Source organism: Athene noctua, chromosome 1 (genome assembly GCF_965140245.1).
Source record: "Athene noctua chromosome 1, bAthNoc1.hap1.1, whole genome shotgun sequence".
NCBI lineage: Eukaryota > Metazoa > Chordata > Aves > Strigiformes > Strigidae > Athene > Athene noctua.
In genome coordinates, this window is record NC_134037.1 from 231,245,180 (window position 1) to 231,262,911 (window position 17,732).

General features: G+C 41.9%; 1 protein-coding gene across 1 annotated transcript; it reads left to right on the forward strand.

Moving 5' to 3' along the window:
- The first annotated feature begins 1,423 nt into the window (after window positions 1-1,423).
- RGCC (regulator of cell cycle) lies at window positions 1,424-15,513 on the forward strand. The gene is made up of 5 exons (XM_074912494.1): window positions 1,424-1,537; window positions 1,689-1,883; window positions 11,582-11,689; window positions 13,194-13,256; window positions 14,936-15,513. The coding sequence occupies exons 1-5, from the start codon at window positions 1,441-1,443 to the stop codon at window positions 14,941-14,943; spliced, it is 471 nt and encodes a 156-aa protein (XP_074768595.1). The 5' UTR covers window positions 1,424-1,440; the 3' UTR covers window positions 14,944-15,513.
- Window positions 15,514-17,732: the final 2,219 nt, after the last annotated feature.

The window sequence follows — 17,732 nt, forward strand, 5'->3', positions numbered from 1 at the left end:
CATGTGTTGCTGCACAATCAAGCATGGAGCCAAATAATCAATGCTTGATGGGGATGTGTGTGGAAAGCAGGGTTGTTCATATGTGTAGGTGCTTGGGCAAAAGAGAACTGATGTCAGCTGTGGAGCCAGGTCCTTGTCTTTTGGGGCTGTAAGTTCTATGTACCTAGTCACGTACTTCTGCCTTGTGTCTATTGTTGTTCATCCTGTTCGTGCTCTTGACGTCATGCCCTCATATCTCCTTGTTCCCTACTTTTTAACCGCACTTTCCATCTGTGTCTAGCTACTGTCTTCAAAAAGGATTGTTTGTAGTCACTTTTATTAGCAGAAAGACAAACAGAGGAAGACCACGAGAAAGGAGGAAGCCACAGAATAAATAACAATTGAACTTCACCATGATAACTTCTTTTGATCCACTGCAAAAATAAATAAATTCCTCCATATCAGCTGGTAAGAAGAGATGAACAAATCTGTTACATACAGATGGCTGATTGTCTAGAATATTGTTTTTCTCATTTTATGTCTTGCAGGAGCAATGACAGCATGTCTGAAAATGTCGAGAAGTTTTGGAGAGATTCAAGAGCAATACTCAGTAGCTATGGCATGTATAAACATGAGGTTAACCTGACTTCAGGACAAGTACTAATATCTTCCTTCTAAGAATAAGGAAACCTCTCCACTGGTGAATGCCCTGGCTGACACAGCTGGGGCCGCAGCTCCCTGTGCTCGAGCATCTCCCCGCGTCACCCCCGCCACCTGCTCCTCTCCTCGGGTCACCCCCTCTCACAGACCGTCCCAGCTGCCCCTGTGGGGGGAATGAGCGTTCACAGCTCGCTCAGGGATGGAGCTGAGCCATAACCCAGACAGATGCCAGCCCAACGCAGGCGACCGCGATGGCGGGTGGCGATGGCGATCAGGGAGGAGGCTCGTGGTGGCAGCTGAAGCCGCCCTCCTCTGCACGCGTAAACCAAGGGACACAAGGCAGGCTGCCGCCTCGGCGCCCTGCTCTGCACCAACGGCGATGGCAGCCGTGGGGCTGGGCAAGGATGACCCAGCGGTGTGCTTCCGTGGGATTCCCTTCTTGCCGCTGGCTCTGGTGCTCCACGTACCCTCCACAAACCCAGTGCAGACACCCTCTCCTGAAGCACACGTAGCTGGGCTCAGCAAACCGAAACCAGCCAGAGAAGACAGGACCAGGCTGCCGGGGTGACGATCAGAGGACGAAGGGCCATAGTCCCCACTTGCTGGCAGCGGTGAACTGCTGAGGGACTCGAGCTGTCCGGAAGCCCCGGCCGAGCATCCAGGAGGGTTTGCAGGCGATGGCGGTGCGGGGCAGGGCGCACCTGCACCGCCCGCCCGCCCGCCCGCCCGGCCCGCGGTGCCGCCTCCCGCCCCGGCCCCCAGCCCGGGCGGGCTATAAGAGGCGGCGGGGCCGGGCCGCCCATGCTGGCGGCGGGAGGCAGGGGCAGCAGCGGGGCACCTCCGCCCGCCGCCGCCATGAAGTCGCCTCAGGCCCAGCGGCCGGCGGGTCAAGGTGGGAGCAGGGGGCGGAGGGGGCGCGGCGGGACCCTTTCCCCTCCCTCCGCCGGGCCGGGGGGCGCGGGGCGCCCGGGGGGGGGGCGGGGGGCGGCGGGTCTCCCCCCACAGCGCGGGGCTGCGGCGGCGGGCGGCGCCTGGCCGGCCCTCACGCCGCCGCCGCCCGGCAGCGCTGGGGGAAGACGGCGGCGGGGACCTGGCGGAGGCGCTGGGCGAGTTCGATGCGGTGCTGGCGGAGTTCTCCTGCCCCGCCGGCCGGCGCCGCTTCCACTACGGCGAGCACCTGGAGCGCATGAAGCGGCGGAGCAGCGCCAGCGTCAGCGACGGCAGCGGCCTCAGCGACTCGGAGAGTGAGTGTCCGCCGGCCGGTGCGGCTGCCCCGGCAGAGCCCCGTCCCGGGGAGGGGGGGATCGAAAGCGGGCATTCAACCAGCGCGGCCCCCTCCTTGAGAGAGGCAGGGACGCGTGAGCGAGAAACCCGCTTTTTTTTTTTTTTTTTTTTAACCACCACCTTTTCAGTTACTTCTTGGGTTGGAAGTCGCAAGGATGGCGAAGTCTGGCCCCGCTGGTTTTATCTCCCTTGATGTTGAACAGCAGAAGGGGTGTGTGTGTGTGGAGAGCTGGTGGAGGGAAGCCACAGCAAGGCCGGCTTCAGAGCAGATAGGGCCAAAAAACTTTGCTTCGGGAGAAGGTCAAGCTGCCAGGCGGCTGCTGGAACACCGAGGCATCCTGGCATCTGAAAAAAAAGACGCCTCTTAAGGTCCTATCAGGGACTGTCGGTTGTATCTCAGTAACCAAAACACCAGTTGAGTGAGAGTGAACGGATGGAAACTCATCTAGGTTTCTGGTTTAGTGCTATCACTGTTTCGGAGGTGGTAATTTTAATCTAACTTGCCCCCAGGTATGCTAGATGTATATGAGCGGTGCGTGCAGAGGACAGGACAAGAGGGCTGGGAAGCAGATACTGACTCATGACCTGCTTTGAGCAAAAAACCCATAGAATTAGAACTAAATTTTTTCCAGTTAGCTTGAAAGCTTTTCCAGTTAGCTTTCCCAGTCAGCTAAGTTAACTGAAACTTAGCTAGTTTTACCCCTCTTGATTTTTACTAGTCAGGGAGAGAAAATGTCTTTCTTATTCCAGTGATGCTGGAAACTGCTCTTCTTGGGAGCGGTAAACTCAAGGGCTGCTTTGTCAGAAGTAACTCTGCTAAAAACTATACCTAGTTTTTTAGTTTGTAGCTCTGCAGGGAACTTTATGAAACTTATATGTTTTTCAGATATTTATAATAAAGCTTCTCCTTTAATTTCTGTTGTGCATCTTTTTCAGTTCAGGGACTTACTGCGCAGTTCTGTTGACTTAGCACTACAACATTAATATAATCTTCCTAGTACTTAGGCTGTGAGAGCATAGCTTCTCCATATTGTCAGAGCCCTTTATTTTATCATAATGGGTAGGATTCATTTCACTGACAGGTAATGTTTTACCTGCTCTGAACTTGGATACCTTGCTTAGCAGTGCCTTTGGGTTTTTTCTGTAGTCAGTGGAGATACGTGGATCAAGATGCTGTTCTGTTGGTTCATAATGTAGTGGATGAATCGCTCTTTTTAAGTATCTCTCTTCCTCTGTGGAAGATTAGGAAACCTGTGCGAAATTTAGGCTGGACACTAGCCTTTTGGATGGCTGAGGGTGTGTAAGGTGAGGTCTGCCTTTACTGGGTCAAGTTGATGAAGTGTGTGAGCTGTGTTATAAATCTAAGTCTGTTATTAACTGCAGCAGTACAGCCCTAGTGTTACTACTTCTTGTACAGTCTTCAATATTGTAATATATTAACCTCTTACATACTACTGTCATGAATGAGACAAAATGATAGAGCGAAATAATCTACTGATGAGAAGACCATAAAAAAACCCCTACCGCTATCAAGAACTTATTCTTGCATGGGTAAAGCCATCTGTAGTTGCTTAGCATATCTGCTGTGGTTCCAAAAACTTGAACACTGCTTAAAATTGCTCTGTTAGGATTGACAGGAGGGACCTTTGGAGGAAGATGATGGTTTCTCAGTTGGGGCACAAGACCGGGTGAGAAACAGTATGTTCAAGTAAATGGGCAGACCAGATATTCAGGAATATCTGGAAAATAAAAATCTCTGTCACAAGTCTGCACTGATTTAGGCTGAAGGCATTAATGGGGTAGCAGGACAGGCAGGGTTTGATGGCTCTATGCAGAGTTCTCAGGGATCTTTTATGAGGAACCCTGTCCTTCCAAATCTCATCCTGTGCTGGGGTTCCTCTCTTGGTGATGCATCATGTGAAAGGTGTCTCTGGAGAAATGAGAATCACTGTCTTCTGGACACTGGCATATACTGGATCAGGAGTGTGCATTAAGAGTCACCTGTTGGCATCCAGCAGTGTCAAGTGTATGAGGATATGTTTAAGGTATGGGAAATTGAAAAATAGCCACCTCTCCTAGTTTCTCAGAAAAGGCCCCATAAAACACTTCTTCCTAAAGGCATCATTTAGTGCAGACTTCTTACTTTGAAGTTATAGTAGGATTGGAAAAGAATTGCAGATTTATGAAGAGCTCCTTTTATAAAACAGTCTCTGATGTAATCCAGTTACACTCCCTACAGCTATTTTAAGAATAGATGCAGGGAGTTTCCTACTTACCCAGGCTCTTTCTGTTCAAACTCAAGTTTTTACCCCTAGGTTCACCTTTCCTTTGGCCTCTATTGATTAATGCAAGTGTTCTGAATTCATGACCTTGAATTCTCATGGTAATGTTTAGGTTAAACACCGCTGCAGAATCAAGTTGAAACTGGGCTGAAAGAGCAAGTTCTGACAACACGAATCTGTAGCAGTGCAAAAGAAATTCCAACAATACTATCTGCAGATAGTTTGAACAATCCTCTTGTTTATGAATACTCTTTACATCTTTGCAAAATCTTGTTATCCAGTGCCAGGACTATTCCAGCCACGCTTTGTCATGTATATACAGAACAGTCCAGACTATCATATTTTAGTGCTATCTCTTCTTGTTCATTGATTAATCAACTTAACTGACATGGTGTGGCTGAAGGTTAAGCATATGTATCTTCCGGCCACTCCTGCACTGATATCTTTTGAGTCTAGGGTGGGACTGTAAGGGGAGGTAACACTTTAATCTGTTGGAACTGTTTGTTTTAGGGCACCTGAACCGGTCTTAAATTCAACTTTATGCAAAGCTAGTAATAGATATCAAATGGCTGTACTCGCACAATACTGTTTTAGTAGGGCAAGGAAACCCTTGGGGTTTCTGCCATGAATATGAGCCCATTTACTTTAACAGAAATATTTAGAAAAGATCTTTATCAATATAGTTAATCCTGCAAGTACTGCTTTTAACTTTAAAATCTCCTCTTGAAGGAGCTAGCTAAAAAAGTACTAATTGAAATTCTTATGTTATGTATTTCAGGCTCTTAAGAAAAAAGTAAGAATTTGAAGACACTACTGTGGAAAATGGCCATAATAGTGCTTGGCTCTCCCACATCTTGTCCTGTTATTTAACTAAATGACCTCTGGATGAGGTCTGTCTTGGCTGTGGTTAAGTATTGTATGTAACACACTGGACTCTAGACCTTGCGGTAATAGAAAGGCTTGAATGTGCAGATGTTCATAATGATCTTAGTACTTGGCCCACAAGTATTCTATTAACCACAACAGCTGATTGTGTCAGTGCTAGAAATCATGATGCAACTGGTAAGTTACTCCAGCAGACATTCTCGAGTTGTTGGACTGTGAGTGCGTACCCTTTGTGTTTCAACTTAATGTATTCAACCTAATCGAAGTATAACAGCTTCATACTTTAGCTTATTAATCATGCCAAGACTTCTAAGTTGAGGGGTACCTTATAAATCTGCTATTTACAGCAAATGTTGGTTGTGGTGAAATGGGATTTGTGTTAGAGTGGTGTTCTGGCAAAAGCCACTAGAGTAGATGAACTCTTACAGATATCATTTGCTTCTTGTGTGTTGGAATAAGCTTGCAAAGAAAAGTACAGCCTTGCCCGTGTAAACTGTATGTCCACTCGGTTCACTGTGCTAGTACAGTATGTGGCCATGTCAGGACAGTCTTCCAAGTTTAGCCTTAGGATAATAAACAGAAAGTTGGACTTTATGAGAGGCTGTGAAGGGAAGTGCTTAAACATTTGTGTCATAACTGCAACACCACCAAAAGGCTAAATGGCAATCTGTTGTTGTGCTCTCAGAAATGTTTCACGCTTCTAGCTCCGGATGGGTTTTCTTGAGACAGGTTCAGCTTCCAGCCTCTCTGTTAAAATCATCGCAAAATAAATGTATTGACTCCATTCTTGCACTCATACAGACTGCAGTGTACCTTCATAGTTATTTTTTAGGAGTCTGTAAATTCTTTTTGACAAATACTTCCTGGCTTTTCAACACAACAAAAGACCTTGAGTGCATCTGAAACTCAGTATTATAATTTCAAAATCAAGCAGGTGCAGTTTTACTTAGGGGTTGCACAGCATCTGTTAGCACCCAATGCCTGGTGTAGTGGAAGCATGTGTGGTCACATGCCATAGGTGTCTCCATGTGCTTGTGCTAATGCCTCCACTATTTAGAGGTGAAGCATGAGCCACTGTTAATACTGCAGCACTCATCCTGAAAAGCCTGCTTACTTTTGCAGCCTTTTGTAGAGAAGGTACAGAAGTGATTGAAGAATAGTTTCCAAATGACTACATAGACTGGGACTGTTAGCCTAAAGGCGAGATGGCTTGGGTGGGGACAAACTAGTCTTCCAGAAAATCCCGAGTGACATTAGGAAAGTGACTGCTACCTCACCCAGTATGAGGAAATCAAATTAAATCAGCATGTTTCAAAGAAATAAGAGGAGCTATTTCTTCTCATGGTGTATTTTTAAACTAAAATATATTGCCTTGAGGTGTCATGGATGTTAAAAGTTTACATACTCAAAATATAGATAAAAATCACAATGGAAGAAGTGACAGGGCCATCGAGGACTGCTGTAGACTAAGATGCTAGTGCTGTCTTAGAAAAGATACTGGTCTGTGCATTGCTAGAACTTGGTAGAATTTATCTTGAAACAGTGTATGGCTGCACCACTCTAACTCTTCTGTAGGCATCTGCTATGAGTTGCTATGAGAGAGAGGTTGTGGGGGTAGGTGAGCCTTTGGTCTTAGCAACAAATCCCAGTCTTATGTGATGAAGAGGAGAACATTTTAAGGAGATAGATTGTTTTCTGTGAACTTCTAATGGCCTGTCTCTAACAAGAAGGCAATTCAATATTTAGAATTAAAAATGAACTAATGCATTCATGGAGAAAGTCTTTTATTAAATCATATGAGAAATAATGTTTTATTAAGTTGCTGATATATTCAAAAGGAAGAAAACCCAGAAGTTTCAGGTGCATAGGCTTCATTCCAGGTATTTTAATTTAATGAGAAATGTGCTTTTTTGTAAGATTTCCTGTTCTTACCTCTTCAGCATACCTGTTTCGCTTACACTTTAGAAGGGAAGCATTAGTAAAGGAGTTGGAAACACTGCCTCACAGATACTAAGTGTAGTGGGGGCATGAAAGGGTAAGCTTTTTATATAGTGAGAAGGCACACTTGTACATCTGAATTTCAGGCTTCCAGATAACTTCCTTGTAACTATGTGATTTGAGATATTTTAAATCATGAAGCCTAGACATGTAGATAGTGAAAAGGTGTGATTTTTTTTTTTTTTTTTTTGTGTCAGTGTTGGAACAGATGTTTGTTAGCTAGGCAAAACCCACAAAAAATAAAGAATGCAGCCAAGTGTAACTGTGATTATGATAAAAATAAACACTATCCTTGAGGGCTGCAACATACATGTTGTGAAACAAACTCTTTGCATCATGAATATTTCTCAGTTCTACTGTTGGCATTAGAAATTCTTGATTTTATCTTTTTCATTATTTTAGCAAGTAGGCCATGTTCTGACTAGGAAGGAATTGTGCAGTCTGTTCATTAAATGCTGAACTATTGTTTTACAATAAACTCATGGTTTGTAGAAACTTAAGTGGAATTTTAAATCTCTTCTATGAAGACTTTAGGGATGTGGTTTTTTTTTTCTTTAGAACTTTCCCAACTGATAACTGCAGTAAATATTTTACTGACTGCAGTGCTCTTTACAATTGTATACTGAGCTATGGTACTAGAAAGAGAATAATATTGAAGAAGTCAGACATCTGAACTTTTCCATTGTCTGCTTTAAAATGAAAAGTTTGAGGTTTTCCTCCTTCAGTTAATTCCTGCCCAGAACCTTTCAATTGCTCATTTCTTGGGGACAGTCTATATTTACATGGTATTGCCATGGTTTTTCTTTGTGGTTTAACCATATACTGGAACAGCAAAGTTCAATACTAACTACAGATTACTTTGCCAAAGTAAAATACACCCATATTTATTCCAACCCCCTAATTTTGCAGCTGTTGACTTAGTTTTCATGTAAGTCATCTCTGTAACTTAAATCTCAGATTTTTAAGGTCTTTTTTTTTTTAAGGAGGCAGTATTATAGAGTGTGCTTTAAAACAGCCAAGGGGCCATAGTTCATATATGTGGGCCGGCCGTGGAATCAAAATACAAGGTGAAAAATAAGTAATGAATGATAGATAAACTTGCATCATAGTGGGAGGGAAGGGGCTGGATGAGGAAGAACAGCAGCAATGAGCGATCCTTGGCATCAGCCTCTGGGTATTGGGTTGCAGGGGATGTTGTATTTGTGTGGCAGTGGAATTCTTCCAAGGGCCATTATTAGAGGTGAATGAGCAAATCTTGGCTGTGGCAGCTGGTAGAGAGCAAGGAATGAAGTGTCCTTTTCCCAGAGCTTTCTGTCCTACAGCCACACTTTGCCAAAAGGGATATTTTTATGTGATATCATAAATATTTCTTTTAATAGTACATTGTTTTCATCAGTTATAATGGCCTTGATGGTGGAGTCAATACATTCTTCATTCCATCACCAGAATTTCTGCTCATTGGTGTCATGTGTAAGCCACAGCCAGTAGCCAAAGTATGTTTTTGCTTTTTGAGACAGATCAGTGTTGATATTTTTCCTAAAACTAGTAGTATTACAACCCATCAGAAGATAACACTGTTTTGTGAAAACATTTCACCTTTTGAAACTGGGAGAAAAACTTGCAGGTATTTAAAGCAGCAGTCCTGTCTTATTTACAACTGGGCAAAGAGAAAATATTTCCCAGCATGTGAAAGCCAGTATGAAATAACGTTTTCTGGTTTCAGTACATTGCAAGGTGAGCGGTCAGTGCTTTCAACTGCTTATAGAAGGAGTATGGAGAGAAAACCACAAAAAGAATCAAAGGTGACTGCTAGCTTGAATGTGCACCTGAATATCAATAAAAAGAATTGTGTGAATAATTTGAGGCCAGTTTAAATGGCCTATTAAAGCTTTTGTAATTTGAGTTGCCCTAACAAGCATTCGCAAAAAGAACATTTTATTCTAGCTGTATATAAGAGCAACGGGAGCTTTGGATTTGGTGTATGAGAAAGATTAGTTTGTAATATGAAATCCCAGCATTGCTACATTTGGTGTCTGGGTACTAGTAGCATATACTCCACAGTAAAAGTACACTCAGTTTTGTAGCTGATGTTCTCTGGACTATTTTTTAATTAATTCAATGAGCTCTAAAACCTTTAAAATATTAAATCATCTGGAAGTTCTTGTTCTGCTCTTTTCAAATACATTGCCTGGAAGTGTTTTATCATGGTCTGTTCTGTTGGTGTTTCAGGGAGTCTTTGTTCCAGGACTGTTTGTGTGAGGTGTTAATGACTTATTTGGCTTTTTTTGTGATGGTAGGAGTTTTGTCCTGAACAGCTAGAATTTTCCATTCTAAGTTTCTTGGTCACTAGAGTTTGTCTTGCCTAAGAGAAATGTGGTTTTAGTGGAAAGCTGGTCTGTAAGCTGATTTCAGGAGGAAATTTGTCATACCTTTAATTGTTAACTTTCAGTCTGTTAATGTACAGGGTTCACACTGGTGACATGCATCATTGCAGAGCAGTGTCAGATTTCTCCCTCCTTAGGTTGTTATGTTTTTAGGAGCTACTTTTAAACCAGCTTATTTTTCTATCTAAAATTATCTCACTTCTGCACTGTATTCATCAAATCTTTCTTATATCTGAAGTTTCAAGTAGATTGGTTTTGATCTGCTTGGGTTTAGAGAGAAGAACAGGCACTTAAGAGTGAAGATAAAGAAATTACAGTAAAAAACTATCATGAAGAAGCAAACCCCTCTTTTTAAACAAGAAAGACCAACTGATTTGGGGAAGCATTAGTCCCAGGTAACAGATGGCAGTCACATTATTGTCCACATTTGTACTGTGCTGCAGGTAGCATGTGCGTTTGCTGGAACAGGATCTGAGCTGATTGCAGAGCAAACTGAAAGAAGGTACTGGACTGTGGTGGGCCAGCACGCATGCAAAAGAAGAAAATATTCCAGGTTGAAGTTTCTCACAGAAGGCTCTTCAGCATGTATTGCAACAGGGATAGGCTTGGAAGCTAGCACAGAAGAAATAAACAGCATGTGGCTGAGGAAATGTCTGACAGGCTTAGAAGATGCAGTCATATAGTCTGATTTGTCACTCTACCAGTATATTCCTGTGGAAAGTGGTTTTATGCTGATAAGGACAGCAGGCTATAGGAAGTGGGGTGTGGAAACAGGCTTTTCTTCCCAAAGATGGGGGAATTTACAGTAGAGGAGTAGTCTGCTGGAGGATGGTCTCTACATTTGGTATCTGCAAACATCATGGCAGTGTTCAGTGGAGATGCAGATGTGCACCTCTTGGCAAGGTGAGCTGTGGACCTGCCCCCTTTTGCTAATTCAGCAAGACACCCTTAATTTAACTAAGGCAGTAATCTCCTGGCATAGCAAATGGATCAGGAGTCCAAGGAAGTGTGACAATTCTGACTTGTATGGCCTTAATTCTGCAGTGTGGCCACCTCCTAGGCTGGGCCTCCAAGGACAAATGCTACGTGTGCTGCAGGGAGGCAAAATTGCTGGCTTCAGTGGAAGCAGTGGTAGTCACAACCCCATATAATGAGACATACATATATTTCCTAGGAAACGTGCCGGATAAATGAGACCATTGACATGTTCATATTACAATGGTTTCTTTTTGTAGAAGTACGGTTTTCAGGTCACTGGCTCAAAACTGCAGGAACCAGCAGTTCTAGTGTCTCTGACACAATGACAATTCCTTCTTCCAGTGGAGCCATGACTGATACTTTGTGTGCACTCTGCATCATGGAACTCTTTTTATGAAAAGAGACAAGATAAAGATCACTTTTTGATACTTTTGAAACTTAAGGCCTTGTCTAAAATTCAGCATCGGAACAGTATTGGAACCTTTCCTGTTGCTTTCTAGGGCATATAAAGCTTTCTTTGAAAGACCGCCTAAAATAAGATTGCAGAAAATCTTGCATACAGATGTACTGCTTCATGAACTCCAGAGAGTTACAGAATAAAAGACAATTAAAAGATGCCATACCATTTATCTAGAATGCAAGACCTAAAGCAGCAGAGTAACGTATGGAGAAATGGGTGAGTTTGCTTCAGGGGCGAGGACAATGCTGAATATATTCTCTGTTCTGGGGGACTGTCCTTGTCATGGAGCTTTGTATTCAGCTTTTTTAGTAGCTTTTGAAAAATTCAAATAACCACAATTTCCCAGAATATTGTGAATTAGGCAGGTTAAAACATGCCTGGTTTAGTGGATGTGAGACAATTGCCATTCCTGTAATATTTTCCAAATGATGCTGACACTTTCCTTACCAGGGGTGAGGACTGGACTTAGGACTGCTTGCTTTTTAACAGTAGGTGTGGGAACAACAGCCTTCACACAGTAGATGATTTATTTATCCCCATCTGGTTTTGAAGTCTAAAAATTTGGGTTTTACAGACTTTGAAGCACATATAGGAAAGGCTCCATTTCTGTTTTGAGTTTTATTGCAAAATTGTGGGAGTTAGTTTTACTTTATAATGTAACTTTTTTACAGGTGCGGATTCACTCTACAGAAATAGTTTCAGCCTCAGTGATGAGAAGCTTAACTCTCCAACTACATCTACTCCAAGCTTGCCATCTCCATCAGTAACTCCATGTAAAGGTATGCTTAATTTTAACTGTTAGCATTTATTTCTAATTCTCAACTATACAGGCTTTTTTCTGGGAGCCAGGATCCACATGCATGCATTGACTCTCTTTTTAAAAATGACAATGAAACTAAGGATTACTGTTGATCACGCTACAGATTCAAATATCTTATCTTGATTATAAACAACAATAGCACACTGTATCTACACTTCTTTGCAGGTGAGCTGGCAACTCTGTTGGTTTTGAAACACCAAGCTAAAGAAAGTTACAGATTTTTGGTTAATAAGGAATCATGGTACTATGTAAAGAATACTTCACTTAATTCTTGTGTTACTTCTTACTGAAGCAACTAAGTAGCTTAAGTGTCCCATCTATATACAGAAATACTTAGCCTGAATGCAGGGGTGCAGTAGGTGACTCCTCTGAAGATACATGCTGCCATTCAACCTGACACAATTACTCAGATCCATATAAACTTTGCACTGCTGATACAATCCATGTATTAGTAATCCCTTCCTCCTTTGCAGCTATGCTGTTTCAAAGTGACTTCTGTCTTGAGCTGATCTAACTCCCCAGGAGCTTGTTTCATTCAGGTTAATTTAGATTAACTCTGGAATAAACATATCAAGAAATGAAAAGTCATACTTATGTACTACACATGCTTTCATTACAACTAGTCTTCTCAGATGCATGCTGAAGAGCTTTTCATGCTTTCGTATCTTTTCCACAGTGACCAGTCACAAAAAAAAGTTAAATGCTTTCTTTCTAACTAGTATTGTACTAGGGAGAAATAATACATAATAGTTAACAAGAAGTAGCAAAAAGGAGTTCAGTTAAACTGGCAGGAAATACTTAGCAAGGAATTACACTAAAAGTCAAGATGCTCTTCCTGATGAGAAGACAGACAGACAGAAATAGAGTTGGAACCAGATTGGAATAGACCACAGAAATAAGATAAGGAAGCCACTTGCAGTAAAACTAGATTGAATGGAACCAGTGGTGTTCTCAGGAGTGGAAATTTAGGTGGATGTCTGGATCCAAATTTATAGTGTATGAACCAAGATCAAAGCATCTGACATCACAGCAAACCAGTGATACTGACATGATTGAAGAGGCTTAGATTTGGGTAGGACTGGGAGCTAACTGGATGGGGTTTGATTAGGGCTGTGAATGCAATATTTAGGTGCAGTAAGGAAGACTCTCACAGTAGCAAGGACAGGGATTAGTTGACATACAGCTTTTGTCTCCACTTCAACCTCTGCTTTTTAAGGAAACTAAACTGAGGATTGCTTGGCTTCTGTCAAATGGGAAACTATAAAAACTAGAATTTTAATTCAGTCTCCTCTGTTTTCTAAGAATGCATTTGGACGTTGCAGCAACCCTGTTGAACTTCCCTGAAAATAATCCACAGCGTGTTTGATACCACTGAAAATGATTTGAGGGATTGTATGGTTCCAGTGTTTCTTTTGGCCAGAGAAATCTAACATGTCTAAGCAATATTGACTCTTATTTTGCAGCAAAGCTTGGAGACACGAAAGAACTGGAAGACTTCATTGCTGATCTTGACAGAACACTAGCCAGTAAGTAGATTTTTTTTTTTTTTTTTTAATAGACTGCATCACACTTGGTACTGTTAAAGAGTGATGAAAGCCACTGTATGGGAGGAGAAGGAAGGGTAATGATAGTTTTATGTAACATGGCTTCATTTTAGTTTGCTAGTCCTGTGAAACAGTATGTGGATAAGAAGGTAAAACAGACTAAATTCTGGTCTTTGCCTGAATGTTCAAGCATCAAGTTTAGTTTGTGTGACAAAGGCTGTACTCTAGTGAACCCTGGTCCCTACCTCTGAGGCAGCTGCAATTCACCCCTCCTTGACAGTGTAAAGTAAACATTACTTTCTTAAATACTCAAAATTCAGCGAAAAAGTGAGGGTTTGTTTCTTCATTTTAAAGCTAGGTAAGTTAAGGAATAACCATAGGTGAAGGAAATCTTGTTATTCTAGACTTTGCTTTATGAAGGAATTTAGGAGCAGATACCTGTATCTATTGACTTACATTAAATGTCAAAATCCTGTTTGTGCTTGTCTTTACCAGGAATTAAATTTAGACCACTTTTTCTGTCACTGTCTAGAAATTGTATTTTCCAGTTATAGTACTGGATTCTTCATGATGATTTTTGAAGGAAAAGAAAAAACAAAAAAAAAAAGCCCTCCTATTCCCAACCATGTACTCTGCCTATTCTCCTGCTTCTTCCTGTGCTGTTATGGACATGATGCTGTGGGGTTTTGTGTTTGTGGGGTTTGGTTTGGTTTGGTTTTTTTGTATGAAACCAGACTGTAGAGCCCAAAACTTGTAGGACTAGACTTAAATAATAGCATGAACACACACCACACCACCACCCCCAATAAACTATGAACTGAGAGTTTCTTGTATTCATTAGGTATTTTCCCTTCCCTGTAATTCTTGAAGCCTTGTCCATCTGCCTTGGACTTAACTCAAGACAGCTGCCCTTGTGAGATTGCTACTTCCCGGTTGTCTTACTTGTATCTTAATCCTGGTTTCATTTCTCTTACTTAAAATATATTTCTAGTTTCCTGACTTCTGTCATGGATGTATGCTTGAGCTAACTCCATCTTTACCACTGAAACCTAATTGACTGCTCTTCTGAAAAACTGAGTTTTTTCAGGTTTGTGTAGAACAAGACGACCCCAAACCAGCAAATATTTACATTGCTGCAAAGCCATGTTGCAGCTAACTCTTAAGGGGGCTGTCTACAGTATATAGGTTTCATTGTCCCCTTGCAACGCACATTGAAGATGAGGACAGGGATTGCCATCTGCTGTAGTGGGTTTGGGGTTTGCCTTTTCTTGTTTTTTATCCCAGCTAAGCAAATCTCTAGTGATTTCAGCAGAGTCTTAGTGATACACTGTCTTTATCATACATGGAAATTCTGAGGTAAAAGTCCAACTTCTGTCTGGTATTTTAACTTCACATTTTTGACTTGTATTTATATGCTTGAGCTTACATAGAACTCTGTACAGATGCCTTTTCAAGCCTAATGCACTCATAGAACAGTTAATTGCCTTAACTTTTTCATACTAATCTTTGGTTCTTGTGTTAATTAAAAAAAAAAAAAAGGCATAATTTTGGCCTGTCAGGCAGTCTAGCAAGCTAGGCATAGATAGTGTGTATGATATGTCAACAACATGCAATCTTATTTAATATAGAACTTAATGACCTTTCTTGGTTTGTATTTCCAGGTATGTGAAATGAATCTTTGGCATTGTATTTGCCTATGAATGTGCCCTGAAGGATAAGTGACATCAGTCACTGAGAACTGCTGCCCTTGTCTGATAACTTTGCTACCCAAGATATTCACCTTCTGAACATAACCTTTGTAAACTCCCAAGTATTAACTGGCAACATCAGTTTTGTTATTTTGCAGCAGATGAAATAAGTGTTACAGCTGTATTTTGCTTTAAAATATAGCTTGAGTTTTAATTTAAAGTTGCTTTTATGAAAATATATTTGTAATTTTATATAGTTCAGAACTTTTAATGCTTTTTCCATTATAATATATTTTTGTATGCAAATAAACCCTGAACTGGAATCCAGATGTCTGAAAGCTTCATATGAACATTTGAACTCTGAAACATAAGAGCAAATTAAGCTCTTACTGAAAACATCAAGCTTTAAATTATCTGATAAGGGTGTATTTCCTGTTAGGCAAAATGTGTTATGCTGGCTTCATTTTCTTTTCACATTGCTTAGATAAGAGAATTTTGTACTATGTAAAATTAACACAATCAGGAAAATAATAAAATGGGTCAAACTGTTACTTCAGATTTGCTTTAATGAAATAATGCTGAATCAGTACAGATTTGAACAGTAACACCTATTTCAAACCCTATGTAAAAGCTGACTTTAAAACTGCATACCATCCTAGGCGAAGTACTAATTGGGGGGTCAGACATTCAGGCCCACGGGTTTAAAGGTATGGGGATCCTGTAGCACCAAGACAGTACTTCAGTGTCTGGATGTTTCTGATACCAGACCCTTGGGTCCGAAACAGTCTACCACTCTAAAAAGACTTCCTGGCCATCAGTGTTAATGCTGAAAGAATGGAAGGCAAACCTGATTCCTTCCATATGCAGTAGGTGCTGGAGATGTCATTATGTGAGCTCTCCTCCAGCTGCTGCAGGCATTACACTTGGCTCTGCTGTCTGAGCTGCTCATGCAATTGCTCTCTAATCTGTTCAGACCAAGTGAGCTGGGCTTGTTTGAACTCCAGGTCTGATTTTGACCAAAGCAGGCTAGTAAACAGTTGCATGAGTTGTTGAGATGTTGTGCCCTCTTGGAGTGTGTCTGTGTCTGGAGAAGGATGTGTCTGTGCCTGTGGCATAGCTACCAGCCAGTTGCTTTGAGACCTTAATGAATGGATTTGGACCTGCCTTCTGCAGCTAGGGGCAAGTCTGCTGTGCATTTGCTAAGAGGAACACCACGAGGATGATGCAAATCCATCTCACTGCTTTAGAGATCCTAAAAATTGACCAAAACATTTGGGTCTTATTAAAAGACATACAGTTTTATTGATTGGTAAGAAGATGAAATTCTGAACTGGGTATATTTTAATCAGTCTGAAAAAACTTGAGGTGGTTATGTGGTTTTTTTTCCTCCTTTTAGGCAGAAAAGCAATGTGGGATGGTGGAGTAATTTTCTGAAGAGAAAAAAAAAACAGCCTTCGGTGTTTGCTACTGCAGATTTGGTTGGTAAATTGTCCGTTAGAATAGAAATGCCGTGAACTAACTTAAGAGCGTGCAGTTTCATGATGCTGTAGGTTAAGTACAAAATCTGTGAAGGAACGTGGGACGGTTCAAGCTTGAGACAGCGGTGTGCTTCCGCATGCTCTGGGAATTTCTCAGAGGCTCCTGCACAGCAGGAACCCTCTTTGGAGCAGCAAGGTAGGCTTGCTCTGGCAAAGCCAAAGCACTATGGAATTTTACCGCTGCTACACTATAAACACACAGGAGCAAATCCTCCTTTTGGCTGCCCCTGTGTAACTGAGAGTGGAGCCTGGCCCTTCTCCCCGGTCCCATATGCAAGGGGATGCAGTGCTGTGCAAAGCCAGTGAGGGGGATTCCCTTGGCTGGTGTAGAACCTGCTGTTGTTACATGGAGAGAGAGAGGCAATGCGCCCCTCAGCAGGACCTGAGGGAAAGGGAACCAGGACAGCCGAGACAAGCTTGTGCTTTTCTTTTAAGAAACTCTATTAGCATAAGGCATGTTTCTTAAAGCTGTTTGAAAGCTGCTTGAATAGCAGCAGCACTTTTGGCTGTTTTTCTACATTTTAATGCTCTTTGCTAGGGTGAATGATGGATGTTACTGTCCCAAAGGTAGAATACGCTAAGTGTGTGTTAAATAAGCCATGGATTTCAGAGGAGGCCGCCTCAAGCCATCACAAGGTCGGGGGAGACAGACAGGTCTTTGCTTCTCCGTTCTCAGGTTGGATTGTTTGAGGCATTGGGCATGAGTTTTCCACATTCCCTCTGCGTGTTCAGTTGTCGCTCGATCCTGTTGAACACTGGGTCTATAATCAGTACTTAAACGTAGATGTCTCCCTTTATAGAGTGAAACCACCAAATTAGTACCGTACTTTGGAATGGCAATACTTTGTCCTTACACACACTCAATTTTGAAGATTTTTCCAGTATAAGCAAAGGTTTAAAGCAAAACGTGTTCCTCATTTTGTGTAATGTCAGTTGGGGATGGAGTTGGGGATTAAGTCACCATCTGTTCAGGTTTTTTAATCTTATTTATGCATGAATAGGTGGAGACTTCTGCTTGCTTATGCAGCAGTTCTGGAGATTATTGGCTGCAAAATCTGGGAGTGTCTTCTGCAGAGCTGTTGATCTGAATTCCCTCCAGTTTGTTATGCTCAGTTTTGAATGTCTTGTGTCAGAAGGAAGGCAATAGTGTAGATGTCATTTCACTGAAGTATGCTTATGACTTAAGTTCATCATCTAATTACATATGGCACTGAAAAATGCATTGCTGAAAA